At 38.3% G+C, this 18,839-nt stretch overlaps 1 protein-coding gene across 1 annotated transcript; it reads right to left on the bottom strand.

Moving 5' to 3' along the window:
* Positions 1–448: 448 nt before the first annotated feature.
* On the bottom strand, positions 449–18,031 carry LOC100367141 (aminopeptidase O-like). Its single transcript, XM_002739658.3, has 11 exons — positions 17,518–18,031; positions 15,836–16,002; positions 14,907–15,039; positions 13,580–13,828; positions 12,192–12,378; positions 8,040–8,255; positions 6,982–7,130; positions 6,178–6,301; positions 4,392–4,481; positions 2,379–2,582; positions 449–1,166 (listed from the first exon to the last, which is right to left on the bottom strand). The coding sequence occupies exons 1-11, from the start codon at positions 17,991–17,993 to the stop codon at positions 1,008–1,010; spliced, it is 2,154 nt and encodes a 717-aa protein (XP_002739704.3). The 5' UTR covers positions 17,994–18,031; the 3' UTR covers positions 449–1,007.
* Positions 18,032–18,839: the final 808 nt, after the last annotated feature.

The raw sequence follows: 18,839 nt of genomic DNA, 5'->3' as shown, positions 1-18,839 counted from the left end.
GCTTCACTATTTCTCACAGCATGTTGAATTCAGCATGTTGAGCACAAGCACCTGTGCAGGGATTGGGAATTATTGTTGTCAGTCTACAATGAATCACATGAAATGCAGGAGTATGATTATTTGGTGGATGTGCCAATTTTGTAAGAGCCAGTTGCCTAGATACAGGTCTATGTGCATTCATTGTAAATCACGGAAATGTTTGAGTGTACACAGGCCAGTGGTCTTTCACTATGGAAGTGTGGGCGTGATACTTTCCATAATGTGTCATATTTGTCCTCCCCCCTCCAAAAGTTAACCTACTTATGATTCAAATGTACTTGGTTTGTTGGATGTCTCTCGGCGCAGGGCCAAAACCTCACCTACAACATCAAAGCCAATGTCTGCAGGTTCCCCAACAATTCCTACCAATACCTACAGGTCAAATTGTGATTAGCAAACACAAACCAGATTGTAAACAAGCCACTTGTTGGATTTATTACACATGTAACTTACAGAGAATGCTGGTTGCATTGATGAAAAAGCATTACAAATGCTCGAGAAATACAGAAAATTACTATGAAGATTCGAGTAGAACATGCCCTTTGTGTTAGTTCCCGATTCAATGTCTGCAGGTTCCCCAACAATTCCTACCAATACCTACAGGTCAAATTGTGATTAGCAAACACAAACCAGATTGTAAACAAGCCACTTGTTGGATTTATTACACATGTAACTTACAGAGAATGCTGGTTGCACTGATGAAAAAGCATTACAAATGCTCGAGAAATACAGAAAATTACTATGAAGATTCGAGTAGAACATGCCCTTTGTGTTAGTTCCCGGTTCAAATTTGTCTGCATATTCAGTTACATGATACCGAGGTCATGGTCAAATCATTTTTTTCTAGCAATCCAGTGCACAACACACTGAATTCTGGGTAATGTCTTCAACCACTAGGTAAGTCTATTTATTATCTAACGAACAGAATGATTTTCTTTTCCAGTGAAAATAACTGCACTCAGACATTGTTAACTTCTGTGTTTTGCACCATACAACATTTCAAATACAGTGTTATAGCATCCTCTGTCCATCTCCCTAGATACTGTTTTAAAACACGCCTCTGCAAGTCTTCGTTCAGTTGGTTTTTCTGACAAGATTAGTTCACCATACAGGTACACACCCATTGCCTAAAATGAGAAATACAAACACGCAAAACATTGGTGAAGGATGCAACATTATGGCTTGCAAAAGCATTGTTACATTGGTTATATAGCAGGAATAGCATAATGCAAACAACGACTTTGTCCTACATAGATTAAGTTTACGTACAGGCATAGGCTAGTATATAACTTTATGCATGACAGAGTTTTTAAAGACTGAAAGCCATTAAAATAACACACACCTTAAAACTACTTATTAACTCCTAGAAACTAAGTTTATTTATTTGTTAGGTAGTAAACAATTCCAAATTGTTTGAGTAACATGTCTCTAACGAGTTGAGATTTTGATAACAATTGGCTTATTTCTTATTCCACTAACTGGAGTACGAAAACAAAGGTTTGATGAATGATTTGTGCGTGTTTCGCTGGGTAATAATTTTGAGCAATAAGATTTAAGCTCAAGAAATATTTCAGATAAGTGATAATCAACAAACCAAAACTGTCGGCAAAAGCTGCCCTTCTAGTGACGATGTGAACTTCGAAATACTAGTAATGAAACAACAAATTTGATGAGATTCACTAAGGTGATACTGTTACATATTTTGCATAGTCAAGTCACACTTACCTTGCATCCAATTAATATCGATTAAAACTCCTGGGCATTACTCAATCATGACCCCAATTCAAAAATAACACCAAGTTAATATAGTCGGTATGTGAAGGCAAATCAACCACAGTTTATTTCCATAGATTTAAAGCTCCTATGCAGTGATGGGCCCATCCCCCGTTAGATGTGTCAGCTTACAATCAGAAGTGATTGAAGTCGTTGGCCAATTCAAAATTACTACTGTCATTATAACATTAGGTGTAATTTCTACTTTTATATTCATTTGGTGTAATAGGCATGGCTTAATGAAGAAGAAAAAACCTTCTATAGAGAAATTATTTATGCACATAACTCAGGAACATAGGTAGAAAAGTTCTCTCACATAATGCATTGAATATATGTGTGCAATAACAAGCTCAGTAGTGAAAAGGTAATATGAAACTACTGTAAAATATTCCATTTTCGCTTGGAATTAATTTTGTTATTTTCACTGAAGAAATGATTCAGTGAAAATACAATTCTGGGAATATACCTGTTTTCCTATATTTTACTTTCAAAAACTAGTGAAAATTAATTCCATACAGAACACCCAGCTAGAATGAAGTATTTCACAGTATTATATATAAGTTTACCTGATCTTGTAGAAGGAATTGTTTCACATCACTATACCTAGCTCTGTATCTATGTTTGACTAGTAGCTCACACCACCTATGTCTAATTTCAGCATTTCCATGACTAACACCATAAACACTATCAAGCTGTTGTAGTGTTTGTACTGACATGGCTTCCCATTCCAGTATCATCTCAAGAAGTAACTGAATCTGGTCTGCACACAGCTGGGAAAATAATAACATAATTTACAAATGATTCCACTGATAAATGAGTAATCTTGTACACAAGATAGCAGCAGCGGCATTCACGTTAGAGATCTGGGCAAGTGCCGAGACTCAGGAGCAATTTGGCATGTGCCGAAACGTGTTTCTGAACGATTGGGGCCGAGTCGGCACACCTCGAAAAAAAATTGATCTTGGTCCTAATAGATGCTTGGGACTGAAATTCTACACGTGCCAAAATTGGCTGCCTGAACACTTGGCATGAACCAAAATCACACCCTTGGTTGTGAATTCAAGAGAACATAAACTGATTCATACCAGAATGACATGACGATGAAGGGAAGTGCAGCTATATATGGTCATATGCTGTAGTAATGAATGAAATTAATGCAAACCGTCCTCAGCTTCGCATATTTATGTGCTGCTGCAACCTTTTTTCCTCACAATGTTACATCGATGTAAAAAATAATTGTTTTTCGAATCTTATTTGCCGTCATGTGCACAATGACTCATAATAAATACCATAACAGCAAATTGATATAATTTCAATATAACAATTATTATTATTAATAACGGATCGACAAATGAGGATGTGATTTTGACATGAGCTGAATGGGTTCTAAGTGGGTCCTGACTAACGTGAATGCAACTGATGTAATCCCTCTGCAAACAAAAAAGCTTTGAGACCCCATAACGTGAACGTAGCATATATAGTTCACAAATGACCTCACTAAGCTGGAAAGATAACAGCATAGTTTAAAATAACCTCACTATAAGCATGTGAACTAAGTCATGTCCACACACAGCTGGAAAGATAACAGCATATAGTTTAAAATAACCTCACTATAAGCATGTGAACTAAGCCATGTCCACACACAGCTGGAAAGATAACAGCATATAGTTTAAAATAACCTCACTATAAGCATGTGAACTAAGTCTTGTTCACACACAGCTGGAAAGATAACAGCATATAGTTTAAAATAACCTCACTATAAGCATGTGAACTAAATATTGTCCACACACAGCTGGAAAGATAACAGCATATAGTTTAAAATAACCTCACTATAAGCATGTGAACTAAGCCATGTCCACACACAGCTGGAAAGATAACAGCATATAGTTTAAAATAACCTCACTATAAGCATGTGAACTAAGTCTTGTTCACACACAGCTGGAAAGATAACATCATAGTTTAAAATAACTTCACTATAAGCATGTGAACTAAGTCTTGTCCACACACAGCTGGAAAGATAACATCATAGTTTAAAATAACCTCACTATAAGCATGTGAACTAAGTCATGTCCACACACAGCTGGAAAGATAACAGCATATAGTTTAAAATAACCTCACTATAAGCATGTGAACTAAGTCTTGTCCACACACAGCTGGAAAGATAATATCATAGTTTAAAATAACTTCACTATAAGCATGTGAACTAAGTCTTGTCCACACACAGCTGGAAAGATAACATCATAGTTTAAAATAACCTCACTATAAGCATGCGAACTAAGTCATGTCCACACACAGCTGGAAAGATAACAGCATATAGTTTAAAATAACCTCACTATAAGCATGTGAACTAAATATTGTTCACACACACCTTGAATAAAAACAGCATCGTTCACAAATGACCTCATAAAGCATGTTAACTAAACCTTGGGGATGTCTGGATTACTGTTGATAAAAAATCATTAAAACTCACACAAAACTTAGCACAGCCATAGTCAGCAGTGTACTGGTGTTTAACAAATGTATATCAACTGTATGTATGATTCCCATGGAATTATGGGTAATCAGGGGCATACATGTACCTTCTCATGTTGATCTTCAAAACTTTTCATTTTCTTCCTAGGACTTTTCTTGCATCTGTTTTTTCTTTCTATTTCTACCCATGTTTTGCACTACAAAGAGAGATAGACAAAAAACAGATAAATATAATTGTTATATATTCACCACACATATTGTGGGCATAAATTAGTACACATGTATCTCTTTGTGAGCTGGGTATAATATTGACAGCAGAGTATCTTTTTGCAAGGGGGTATAATTCATGGCACATATTGAGATTTCATGCATCTGTATTTAGATAGTTCTCCTAATGATTATTAATTTCTTTAATCAGTAAAAAAACAGTCAATTTTGAGAAACATAATCAACAAGGTTAGAAGAATACCCTAAATTTAATTGACTGAAAAGTGGATAATACTTGTATGTCATATACTGGTATAACTCTGACTATGAGTTGACTAAAGGCTCAGTAGAACACTGAATACTGTTAATTAAGTGATCTTTCTGATATACACTGAAAGAAAACACTGCAATGTGTTAGAAGATGTTGAGATGAGGCAACAGTTAGCTCCACTGGAGTACCAACTATAACTATTTCATAGATATATATATGCATAGAAAGCAGATGTCACTAGAGGGTGCTTTTACTTTTCACATAATAAAGTCATCATTTATCTAAATATCTCGTTTATTTCTTTCAACATTTGTACTTGTACACCATACTTGGACAAGGACCAGCTAAGAATGATACAGTTTAGAATAGAATAGTACCTTGTACACAAACACAATAATTAAGAACAATGCCAACAACAGACTCTTTCTACAAACATAACATCTTTGATGGGCAAGGTAAAGATAAAATGGGGGGGAGTAGCTACAATTATATACAATTTATAGAGAAAATATCTCAATAAAATAATTTTTCAAAAAAATTATTTAATAATAATTTAAAAAAATTATTTAATAATAATTTAAAAATAATAATTTAAAAATACTTCAATGTGGAAAGAATAAAATAATTCAGTCTGAAATGAAATGTACACTATAATGTATTGCCCATATTTCCAAAACATAAGATTAAAAGTAAGGAAACAATAGCAGATATAAGCTCTCAATTATGTAATTTTGATGAGATTTCACCTTTTGTGCTCTTTTGATAAGAGTGTTACAGTGTTGCCAATGTTTTGAAAGAATGGAATCAATAACACAAATAAGTGGTATGACTTATTTCCATTAAAATCTTATTATTATACATCTGTCACCGAACGCCATAAGTTACAGCGTATCGTAACTTGCAGTATTGTACTGGGTGTTTACATCTTACCATATTAGGAAACGCAAATTCCAAATATGGAACAATTACGCACGTAAGCGTCCTCTAATAATAAAAAACAAACATGGCTGCCCCTAAGGTTTCTGTTCTAAACTTTTTGTATTTTGGCATTCCCATTGGGAGGAAAAGATGTATAATAATAAGGTTATTACGAGGATATCGCAAAGTATGATATCGCTGTACTGTCTTTAAGCATACTTTTCAGTATACTCTGCAGTTCGAAGACTTGAGACCATCAAATTTAGCTGTGGACCAGCCTGCAGTTCAAAGGCTTGAGACCATCAAATTTAGCTGTGGACCAGCCTGCAGTTTGAAGGCTTGGGACAACCAAATTTAGCTGTAGATAAGCCTGCAGTTCAAAGGCTTGAGACCATCAAATTTAGCTGTGGACAAGCCTGCAGTTTGAAGGCTTGAGACCATCAAATTTAGCTGTGGACAAGCCTGTAGCACTGAAGTGACATTATTAACGTTAATACCTCTATATTGACTTCATCTACCAACCAATTACTGTGGGTAAATTCATCAGGATTCAAATCCTTTGGCATGCCAGGATTATCAAGCCAATCACTGTAAATAGTTTCCTTGGTGATTCCTTGGTCACTGTGAAAGCAACAATCAAAATTGTTTATGAAATAAATTACAGAAGAGTAAGAAGTTTTAATATAGGCTGTCACACTTGTTCTACACACTAGTTGGCAAGAACCAGTCTTTGCACCCTAAGATAAAATTAGGCCACTGATGTTGCTGTCAAATTTTCAAATTTATATATATATATATGTGTCCCTGTTAATAAACCAGCTTACGGGCAAGATTGTCACCAAAGATAATGTTCTAGAGTGGATTAGTGAGAGATATTTGTTATCAACCATACACATACTGGTTGGCGAAAATTATGTCACAGTGCAATGACCTATACACTTAACACATACATGTAGTCACCTTAACTACACATTCACTTTTATACCAAAATGGTCACAGGTACACCACAAATTGTTTACCACAGTACATATATAGTTTACAATGTGTTCTAAATGCTTCAAAATCTTACTCTACCAGCAAGAAGTCAAATTATTTTGTTTATCAATATTTTGTACTAAAAACGAGCCACGGTTTGATAAATAACAAAAATGGACATGCATTGTCTTTGTACTAAGTTTGAGTGAAATCATGCAATGCATGTCAGAGAAATAGATCCAGAATCACATCCAATTAGGAAGAACAAAATTACTTTTTTTAATGAGACTTCGTTCGATCTAGGAGTAAAAATACAACATACTTACCAAAGATGTGGGAATGCTTCAAAAAACAGTGAAAATAACTGCTGAGATAAGACTTGCTGACAGTGGTAACGTAGTACATACTTCTTAATTAATCCATCAAAATGACTCTGACCAACAAGGTTTGCTAGGTAACGAAGTAAGAAATAACCCTACAACAGGAAAAGGTAAGCAGATTAAAGGAAGTTGATTGATATATTTAGTTTCATTTTTGATGTTTGTACAGTTATTTTATTCATCATTTTTAATTTTGCTATTGTAACAACTTTTTACGAAAATGGCCACAATGTTGCTGACTTGCAATGTTTTGGTTGATCATATATTTCTGTATTTTTTATTTAATTATGTCTTCCACAAAATAAATTTACGATGTTTGACAATCATTAAGTGTCATACACATCTAGGGCTAACCTTAAGTTTAACAATTTATATTATATATAGGTAAATAAAACAAAATTCTAAAATTCAACATAAATTGTGAGTATATACTTGAAATAAATTAAACTAAAACAAAGTTGATCATGAAAGTTAAATGAAGTTTAGAGCCTCAAGTACAAACCAATTGTACTGTAAAATACTTGATTTTAGCTGCAATTAAAGTTTTGTATGGAATTCATTTTCACTGATTTTTGACAAATTGAATGTAAAATATAAGAAAAAAGGTATATTCGCTGGATTTAATTTTCACTGAATCATTGCTTCAGCGAAATTAGCAAAAATAAATTTCAGGTGAAAATAAAGTATTTTACAGTAACTGATCACTGAGTGATGGCATTTAAGCCTCATTTTATGTTCACATGTTTTATGGCACAGCGTTATGTGGTCTTTTAGCCCTTCTTTAATGATGTAACATGCTTACACCTGTTTTTTATACCACAGTAATTTATGCCAGTGTAAAAGGACACAAAGAAAGATGTGAACACACTAATGATAGCTTCTTTAGTTTAAACTTTATATAAATATCCCCAATCAAATTACCACTCCCATTACAGCTACACAAGAAAACAATCAGTTATTTTGTACCCCTTCATCTTTCATTTGCTCTTTCAGATATCACTCACTTTAATATAATGAACCTGTATGAACCACTTGTCTTCATTCAGTCCATTTTTCACGTAATGTATCTGTCCGTCCTGACTCTCACTACCGACAGTAGCTTCTCCACTTGGCCTCAATGTCTGTAGTTCTTCTTCCGTGTTTTCCAATTCAGCAACCAGAGATCGGTATCGAAGTATTGACCTCAAATCGCAGTATGCTTTTTGTTGTTTAGGACTCCACTATATAATTTACAATTAATTCTAATTAAATTAGCTATTTATGAAATTTATTCAGGGAACATTTATTAGGAATGGATTCACAGTGACATTAAATCACAATTTAATGACAATTTGCAGGGTCATAAATCTGTTTTTCAGTTACCTTTGAGCTTAGCCAATCAGGGACTTTCTGATATCAGGTAAACAGGTGGGTCATTGCTGACAGATGAATCAGGGTGGACAGGTGGAACACAGTGGACAGGTGGGACACGGTGGACAGGTGAGTCATTGCTGACAGATGAATCAGGGTGGACAGGTGGGAAACAGTGGATAGGTGGGTCACAGTGGAGAGGTGGGTCACAGTGGATAGGTGGGACACAATGGACAGGTGGGTCATTGCTGACAGATGAATCAGGGTGGACAGGGGGGACACAGTGGACAGGTGGGACGCAGTGGACATGTGGGACACAATGGACAGGTGGGTCATTGCTGACAGATGAATCAGGGTGGACAGGTGGGACACAGTGGATAGGTGGGTCATTGCTGACAAATGAATCAGGATGGACAGGTGGTTCACAGTGGACAGGTGGGTCTATGCTGACAGATGAATCAGGGTGGACAAATAGGTCACAGTGGACAGGTGGGACACAGTGGATAGGTTGGTCATTGCTGACAGATGAATCAGGATGAACAGGTGGTTCACAGTGGACAGGTGTGTCATTGCTGACAGATGAATCAGGGTGGACAAATTGGTCACAGTGGACAGGTGGGACACAGTGGATAGGTGGGTCATTGCTGACAGATGAATCAAGGTGGACAGGTGGGTCAGAGTGGACAGGTGGGTCATTGTCGACAGATGAATCAGGGTGGACAGGTGGGTCACAGTGGATAGGTGGGACACAATGGACAGGTGGGTCATTGCTGACAGATGAATCAGGGTGGACAGGTGGGACACAGTGGACATGTGGGACACAATGGACAGGTGGGTCATTGCTGACAGATGAATCGGGGTGGACAGGTGGGACACAGTGGACAGGTGGGACACAGTGGACAGGTGGGACACAGTGGACAGGTGGGTCATAGTGGACAGGTGGGACACAGTGGACATGTGGGACACAATGGACAGGTGGGTCATTGCTGACAGATGAATCGGGGTGGACAGGTGGGACACAGTGAACAGGTGGGACACAGTGGACAGGTGGGACGAAGTGGAAATGTGAGACACAATGGACAGGTGGGTCATTGCTGACAGATGAATCAGGGTGGACAAATTGGTCACAGTGGACAGGTGGGACACAGTGGATAGGTGAGTCATTGCTGACAGATGAATCAAGGTGGACAGGTGGGTCAGAGTGGACAGGTGGGTCATTGTCGACAGATGAATCAGGGTGGACAGGTGGGTCACAGTGGATAGGTGGGACACAATGGACAGGTGGGTCATTGCTGACAGATGAATCAGGGTGGACAGGTGGGACACAGTGGACATGTGGGACACAATGGACAGGTGGGTCATTGCTGACAGATGAATTGGGGTGGACAGGTGGGACACAGTGGACAGGTGGGACACAGTGGACAGGTGGGACACAGTGGACAGGTGGGTCACAGTGGACAGGTGGGACACAGTGGACATGTGGGACACAATGGACAGGTGGGTCATTGCTGACAGATGAATCAGGGTGGACAGGTGGGACACAGTGGACATGTGAGACACAATGGACAGGTGGGTCATTGCTGACAGATGAATTGGGGTGGACAGGTGGGACACAGTGGACAGGTGGGACACAGTGGACAGGTGGGTCACAGTGGACAGGTGGGACACAGTGGACATGTGGGACACAATGGACAGGTGGGTCATTGCTGACAGATGAATCGGGGTGGACAGGTGGGACACAGTGAACAGGTAGGACACAGTGGACAGGTGGGACGAAGTGGAAATGTGAGACACAATGGACAGGTGGGTCATTGCTGACAGATGAATCAGGGTAGACAGGTGGGACACAGTGGACAGGTGGGACACAATGGACAGGTGGGTCATTGCTGACATAAATCAGGGTGGACAGGTGGGTCACAGTGGATAGGTGGGACACAATGGACAGGTGGGTCATTGCTGACAGATGAATCAGGGTGGACAGGTGGGTCACAGTGAACAGGTGGGACACAGTGGACAGGTGGGACGAAGTGGAAATGTGAGACACAATGGACAGGTGGGTCATTGCTGACAGATGAATCAGGGTAGACAGGTGGGACACAGTGGACAGGTGGGACACAATGGACAGGTGGGTCATCGCTGACATAAATCAGGGTGGACAGGTGGGTCACAGTGGATAGGTGGGACACAATGGACAGGTGGGTCATTGCTGACAGACGAATCAGGGTGGACAGGTGGGTCACAGTGGATAGGTGGGACACAATGGACAGGTGGGTCATTGCTGACAGATGAATCAGGGTGGACAGGTGGGACACAATGGACAGGTGGGTCATCGCTGACAGATAAATCAGGGTGGACAGGTGGGTCACAGTGGATAGGTGGGACACAATGGACAGGTGGGTCATTGCTGACAGATGAATCAGGGTGGACAGGTGGGACACAATGGACAGGTGGGTCATCGCTGACAGATAAATCAGGGTGGACAGATGGGTCACAGTGGATAGGTGGGCCACAGTGGACAGGTGGGACACAGTGGACAGGTGGGACACAGTGGACAGGTGGGACACAGTGGACAGGTGGGTCACAGTGGACAGGTGGGTCATTGTCGACAGATAAATCAGGGTGGAAAGGTGGGTCACAGTGGACAGGTGCGTCATTGCTGACAGATGAATCAGGGTGGACAAGTAGGTCACAGTGGACAGGTGGGATAAATGGACATGTGGTCATTGCTGACAGATGAATCAGGGTGGACAGGTGGTTCACAGTGGACAGGTGGGACACAGTGGACAGGTGGGACACAGTGGACAGGTGGGTCATTGTCGACAGATGAATCAGGGTGGACAGGTGGGACACAGTGGATAGGTGGGACACAGTGGACAGGTGGGTCATTGCTGACAGATGAATCAAGGTGGACAGGTGGTTCACAGTGGATAGGTGGGCCACAGTGGACAGGTGGAACACAGTGGACAGGTGGGACACAGTGGACAGGTGGGACACAGTGGACAGGTGGGTCATTGTCGACAGATGAATCAGGGTGGACAGGTGGTTCACAGTGGATTGGTGGGACACAGTGGATAGGTGGGTCAATGCTGACAGAAGAATCAAGGTGGGACAGGTGGGTCACAGTGGACAGGTGGGACACAGTGGACAGGTGGGTCACAGTGGACAGGTGGGTCATTGCCGACAGATGAATCAGGGTGGATAGGTGGTTCACAGTGGATAGGTGGGACACAGTGGACAGGTAAGTCATTTCTGACAGATGAGTCAAGATGGACAGGTGGGTCACATTCGACAGGTGGGAAACAGTGGACAGGTGGGTCACAGTGGACAGGTGGGTCATTGCTGACAGATGAATCAGGGTGGAAAGGTGGTTCACAGTGGATAGGTGGGACACAGTGGATAGGTGGGACATTGCTGACAGATGAATCAGGGTGGACAGCTGGACAGCTGGGTCACAGTGGACAGGTAAGACACTGAACAGGCCGGACACAGGACAGGTGGATTACAATGGACAGGTGGGACACAGTGGACAGGTGGGACATACAAGACAGGTGAGTCACAGAAGACAGGTAGGTCACAGTGGACCTTAGTAACCTAAGGGGTATGTCGACAAAACTGCCAGTAACCTAAAGGGTATGTTCATAAAACAACACCCAATAACCTAAGGAGTATCCTCCATTTCTAACAATTCCTAGCAGAAATGAAAATCTTCTTAATTAGACAAATCTCTCTTCCATTCACTAATGACCAAACACATTTCGTATTTTTTTAAAAATTCAGCCAATCACCAAATTCTTGACATAAATTACCTTTTTAGCCTTGGCATGTATGGATTCTTCCATATATGTAGCAAAACCTTCACTGAGCCATTCTTCAGTCCAGTCTCTGGCACCGATAATTAAACCAAACCATGAATGACTAATCTCATGAGCTAATCGTATACTCATGCTCTGATCACCAGATAATAAAGATTCTGATAAAAATATTATACTTGGACTGAAACAGTAGAAAGAGGAGTCTCAATTAATGGCACATACATTAAAATTAAATTTCAATGAATAAAAACATTTTTTGACAAAGCAGTTCAAGGTAGAAACAGATAATAACTGAATAAATTTTGGAAAAGAACATTTTTTAGTTTAATTAACCATGGCTGTCTTTATATGAAGAAGAATTGGACTGTGAGAATTTCAAGTTTCAAGTATTTACTCAAGAGAATATCGGTAATATTATTAGTTACTGAAAGTGTAAATAGAGACCATTAATTTTCACTGGGTTTAAATTTCGCTGATTTACCATTTCAGACATATTCAGTGGGCTTAAATTCACGGTTTTATCATTTAGATAATGTGTTCTATGCTCAATTTTACATATTCACTGGGTTTAGCGCATTTTCCAGTCAGCAAAACAAGCAAAATTAAAACCCAGTGAATAATTAACCCTTTTACAGTGAAAAAACTCTGAAAAATGTTGTTTTGCCATTATTTTAACAAATGAAACATTTTCAGCATTTATATGACTAAGAACTAAGCAATAATTCTGATTGTGAATAAAATTAATGAATAGTTTTTCAGTTGTTTTGTCACCTAACTCATCAGCAAACAAATACACTAAATGTGTAGTCATATTTTCTTACATCCCAGCTTTTAGAAAATATATACATTGCTATAGTCATACATTTAACTTAATTACATAATAGGAGGTTATTACGAGGATACCTCAAAGTATTCACAAAGACAGTATAGCAGAAGTATCGACCGACACACATCAGAGGACGATGCAAAAGCCTTATTGTCTGAGTGCATACTATGAGGTATCCTCATAATAACCTTATTATTATACATGTACATCTTTGCCTTCCAAGGATACATCATGGGAATGCCAAAATCCAAAAAGTTTAAAACAGAATCAGCAAACTTCTTTGTGTAGAGTCCGGTCAAACCATGGTGGTAGCCAGGTTTGTTTTTATTTTTAGAGGAAGCTTACGTTCGTAATCATTCCATTTTTGGAATTCACATTTCCTAATATGGTAGGATGAAAATACCCCGTAAAATACTGCAAGATTACAGCACGCTGTATTAATCATTATTACCATATTTTCTTCTGATAATTTAAACCATTCACCCTGATAATATTTGATTCTATCTTACTACTTTTAACCTGTTCAAGCCATTCAACCGAACCATGTTTGACGTACCTTGCTAGCCCCATACTTGCAAAGCATCTTGGTACCAACAATAAATCAAGTCTACAGAACGGGTGTGGACCTAAGAGGTCAAAAGATGCTTGTAAATATTTTGGCAACCATGGACCAAACTCGTTAACCGTCTTCTGTATCAATGACTTGGGAGCAAAGATACGACAAGGTATGATAGGCTGGTCATATCGGTTCACTCTGCACGGCCACTTGTCACTGTGTTCGCAATCCTGAGGAGCCTGTGATTGGCTAAAAAAGAGATTCCACAAGAAGTTATTATTTAACAAGCCATGCATGGCACAGTGCCCGTTAGTTATCAAATTTAAGATATATAGTTTTGTTTATAGTAATAAAGCTGGAATATAACCATGTCAGGAATATGATTTTTTAACATTAAAATGATTGACATTTGTATCTGATCGTCAAACAAATACATGTCCATATTGAGAGATATTGCTCTGGAACAGCATTCAAAATCAGCCATTTTGAATACATGTATATATATAACATGATGTATAACGAATATATAAAATTTGAATATAATCAGTCAAAGCATTTAAGAGATATGGCTCTAGAAGCACATTAATTAAAACAAAATGGCCACCAGTCGGCCATTTTGAATCTTATCTGAAAAAACAAAACTATTTGCATCAAGGTCCCATAATGTCTAATGTATATACCAAGTTTGAACAAAATCCATCTGTAAACAGCCGAGAAATGCTTAATTTTTAGGATTTTTTAGCACAAAAATGGCCGCCATTCGGCCATCTTGAATCAGATTGTAAAACAAAATGATGTGCATCAAGGTTCTATAATGTCTAATGTATATACCAAGTTTGAACAAAATCCATCTGTAAACAGCTGAGAAATGCTTGATTTTGATGATTTTTAGCACAAAAATGGCCGCCATTCGGCCATCTTGAATCAGATCGTGAAACAAATTGACGTGCATATGTATAATATCATGTATGATGTATGTGTGAGTTTGATTGTGATTGGTCCAGGCATTTCTAAGATACAGGTCCGGACGCACGCACAGACGCACGCACACACACACACACGGACACATGGAGGTCAAAACATAAGTCCTCGGACTGCATCCAAACGGGGACTAATTAGGCATTTGTAATCTGTTCATTGCTTACATGTGATGACTCATCTACTACTAGAATATAGCCTCACATGCTGCTTTGTCAACTCTTATCCACATTAGTTCTGCAGTGCCAGTTGCCAATAACAACTGCCACCATGAAAGCAAGTATAGAAACACTGACTTCATAAAAAAAAGTACAAATGCTTATTAATGGGAAAAAAATGTAACATAAACCTGTTAAGATCTCCGCTAACAGAGGAAGATTGTTGCTCGGTTACAACACTCACTCCAGTCCATTTTCCAATGGCGATTGTCAGTGTGGATGATGGAGAGACAACGTTGACATGGTAACGATAGGAAGTGTAACCTTGTTAGGGATAGAGAAGAAATGGTTTCATTGTCAGAAAAACATTATTATAGTGAAATATTAATAAAGGCATATATTTAAAAAAAAATGAAATAAGCCACACATTGTCTCATCCTTGCCAATAACATCACATTTAAATGCCTCTATAATACATTGGTGACCTATAATTGCCTGTAATAGAGAACTCCTGATACTAGACCAGACCAGTGTTAGTAATTAATCACAGAATGTTTTGCCAGTATTATACTGGGACAATATTGATTTCCTTAATAATAGTCCAGTACAGATTGTTGGTACTAAACCAATATGAAGGAATTCCATCAGGTTAAAAAAGATTAAATTTGCCATAATAATTGTTTTCAGTCAATTTTACCACATTTTTGCAAAAAACAAAAAGTAACGTCTGATGTTAAACACATGCACCAGAATGAGATTTATTTTAATTTATTTTAAGAATACAAGTTTGCAATTTATGTCCATAACATAAGACCTTAATGGAACTTCACAGACTATGTTCAACAACATTAATAGGTGACAATCTACTATGTAGATAGGATGTCGGACAGCAATGACCAATGTGGGACCAGATAATGCATTTTCAACATCAGTTGAGAATTCAAACAAATAATTGCACATTTTATAAGATTATTGATAAGTTATAGCAACACAGGTAACTAATAATCATTTTAGTTTAATTAACATTTTGGAATTGTGAACAAAAATGGTCTATGAGAATTTAGTTGCAGTCTGTTATGTCATATGTGCATATCAATTATATATTTTGTTTCATTCTAACCATCATCAAGTATCTTAGTAACCGCTTCCTCATCACCACTCATCAACACTATGTATTCTGTAGGAGTACTGATATTAGCTTGCCAGGTTGACATGGCAACTGGTGGTTCTTGACATGGGAATAATGCTCGATTGTTAATCCAGGCTCCCTGGGTAAACACACACAGACTTCAAAACAAAGCGAGAAGTATAAGGTTATGATTAGTAAACACTGAAATCACTCATGAATTAAAGAGAAAATCGCTTACCAGTATCCATAGAGATAGTATTTTGAGATAATTATAATAGGATTCACATTTCTTTACATAAACAACTTTATGAAAATGCAAGCAGTGAGGCTCTGGTAATACTCCTGTGCCATTTGGAAGCAAAATTACAACCGTTCTAATTTTCAGGGTGACAAGGTCGTAGCAGCAGAATTAGCCATTTTTGCCCTTCCTCTCCAATACTTAGAATGTATGCAGTGTTCCACTCACTATACACCACTCCCCTTAATGCTTAGAATGTATGCCACTAATTGGAAGAACCTTGGTTAAGGTCTGCAGGTGCTTGTGTTCAACCGGGCTTGGTTGATGCAATGATAGTGCATACAAATTTGATAGAACGATGTACACATAGCCTTGTTATGTAGTCTCAAACATGAATATGGCTTCTGTGTCAGCACTCCAAAATACTTCTAGAAATGAGACAAACACCAAATGGTTCTGTAGTGGAACACCACATTTTTTAATGTAACATTCAAGGTTCAGAACTGCCGTCTGGCCCAAAATCATTTCTCATTTCCTCATTTCTAGAGATATTATGGGTTGGGCCAATTTCTAATGTATGTTTACTTATTCTAAAACGCATCATGTTTCATTCAACGAATTTATTGAAACATGTGTATAATTTTATCTTATCTTGTTGTTGTTTATCATGTTGTTCATAAAATGTCTGTTAAGAGAGTTTTCTGGAAGTTTTTTTAGCTGAAACCAATATGTTTTACAAGAGTTTCTTTAATATCCAATAATTTGTGTAGAGTTCCGATCTGCATGCTAGATTTGATAAAATATATTTTCCCCCTAATCATTTTTTAAGGAATTTAATATTTAATTGTTTAACTGGTGTTTTACTCCATATTGGTGATCCATATAGTAATATGGGTTTTACACAAACCTTGAATAGATGTAGATATGTCTTACAGTCATGTTTCATTGGGAAATGGTTTTTGTAGGCCAAACATTCATAGCCCTGGCAAGTTTATTTGCTTGACAAGGTGTCACTGATTTACCATTTGCTTATAAAAACCACACCATGATAATAAGAGAACCATGTTAAATGGTTGAGTTTGGTAATAAAATTCTTTCATAGACCCTTTTTTAAAAATCATAATTTTTGTCATAATCATAATTTTAGTCAGTAATTGGATTATTAAATCAGTAGCAAATAATAATGAACTAACTGTTGTATTATTTAAAGCGAGGGGGTCGTCACCTGCGCATGTGTCAGATGGCCATAGCGTGTCATTGTTTACAAGCAAGTGTCTACCAATGAGCGTTTTTAGTGTGCGTTGTTATTGTCGTTGGGATTCAATTCCTGCGTGTGTGCAGGTGATGGCCCTCTCGCTTTAAAATTCCCTGATCTAAGTTACTACTTTCTAATATATGTGAATAAAACACTAGATAAACTTTATGTTGCACATACTTATCATCTTGGTCATGAGCCCATGTGACCGATGTACCTTTAGAGTGTGTCTGATAGAATATTCTTACAACAGGTGGAAAATCCCTCACATTATATATTCCATTCTTCCACAATCTAACACACCATGGTTCTACTGAAAAATTCAGCGGTTTTCCAGGAAGATCCTTGCACTCCCAAAGTCTTTCATTTCTGGCTTTATAATTGTAACCATCGTATCTAAGGATATCTTCCAGCAAATGTGATCTATTCTGATCAAAAGTTTGTTCACTAGATACTGCAGAATCTTTTGTCGCACTGTGTCCATCACAACATTGTTTTGTTTGATGATGGAGAACAATTTCCTCTGTGGCTGTGATTGTTAAATCACAAGCATCTAAAACAAAATAAAAAGGCTTCTGAGATATACTTTCACTAGTGCCAACATTATCACAAGTATTTCTCTGCATTTTTTCACCAATATTGTCTGCAGTTGCCATGGCAACATCATCTAGTTCATCTTTCCTCTTCTTACTTGGCTCAGTGAACAGCAAAATGATGCCATCAAAACTTTTCTTATCAAGGTCAACTATCAAATCCAAAATGAAATGTTTCACCATAATATCACAGGTGTTTGCCATCAACGGCAAGTCCTTCCCAGGGTCGAGCCCTCCGGGGTCCGACTTGCAAGGATCCATGCTGTTGCTGTAGTTGTGCGAGTTTGGTGATGATGTTAATAATGATATGATTGGCGACTAATATTATACTTTCCATAAGAGTCACGCTTCGTATATTATTTCTATACCATACATAATCTTACGGAGAATAAATCTGTAAATTAAATGTATTCATTTTGTTGGCACAGATCTAGAAGCAGTACCTACACACGAATTGGTGACGTCATAAAATACGTGACCTTCAATCGGGGTCGTTTCCTCGGTATATACGAAATGGTATATACAAATTACAATAAAGATACTTAAGACATTACACATAAGGTAAAACAAATCACGTGACAATATAATGATAATAACGGTAATAAATCCTAGCTTAACAGTTGAAGAGAACGCTCATATAGTCAGTCGGGTCACGCCGAGGGTCACGTACTCTGTCCCAAAATGGCCGTGTGGTTGAAACTGGGTCATGGCGTGACGGGTGAGGAAGACATCATTAAACACTCAAAATCACAATAAAACGGGGAAGTGGTTGCATATTACGGCGTAGCTAACATGGGAAATAAAAAAACGCCCAATACAAACGACATGGGTTCGAATCACACTAGATACACACTCACCAGAACCGAAGCAATCAGAAACCAGCAATCGTTTTGGCTTTTCCGTTCAACT

The sequence above is a fragment of the Saccoglossus kowalevskii genome, chromosome 9 (assembly GCF_978046115.1).
Source record: "Saccoglossus kowalevskii chromosome 9, keSacKowa6.1, whole genome shotgun sequence".
In the NCBI taxonomy this organism is placed as follows: Eukaryota; Metazoa; Hemichordata; class Enteropneusta; family Harrimaniidae; genus Saccoglossus; species Saccoglossus kowalevskii.
Note: the sequence above shows the minus strand (reverse complement) of the source record. Positions and strands in the feature narration are given on the sequence as shown.

Bases quoted from the DNA above. Each gene is read 5' to 3' on its own strand.
- LOC100367141 (XM_002739658.3), bottom strand. From the start codon at position 17,993: ATGGCAACTGCAGACAATATTGGTGAAAAAATGCAGAGAAATACTTGT. The intron at 12,379-13,579 runs GTACGTCAAACA...CTACTGTTTCAG, and splicing joins GCAAGTATGGGGCTAGCAAG to TCCAAGTATAATATTTTTAT. The intron at 6,302-6,981 runs GTAAGTATGTTG...TTGCTTTCACAG, and splicing joins GAAGCATTCCCACATCTTTG to TGACCAAGGAATCACCAAGG.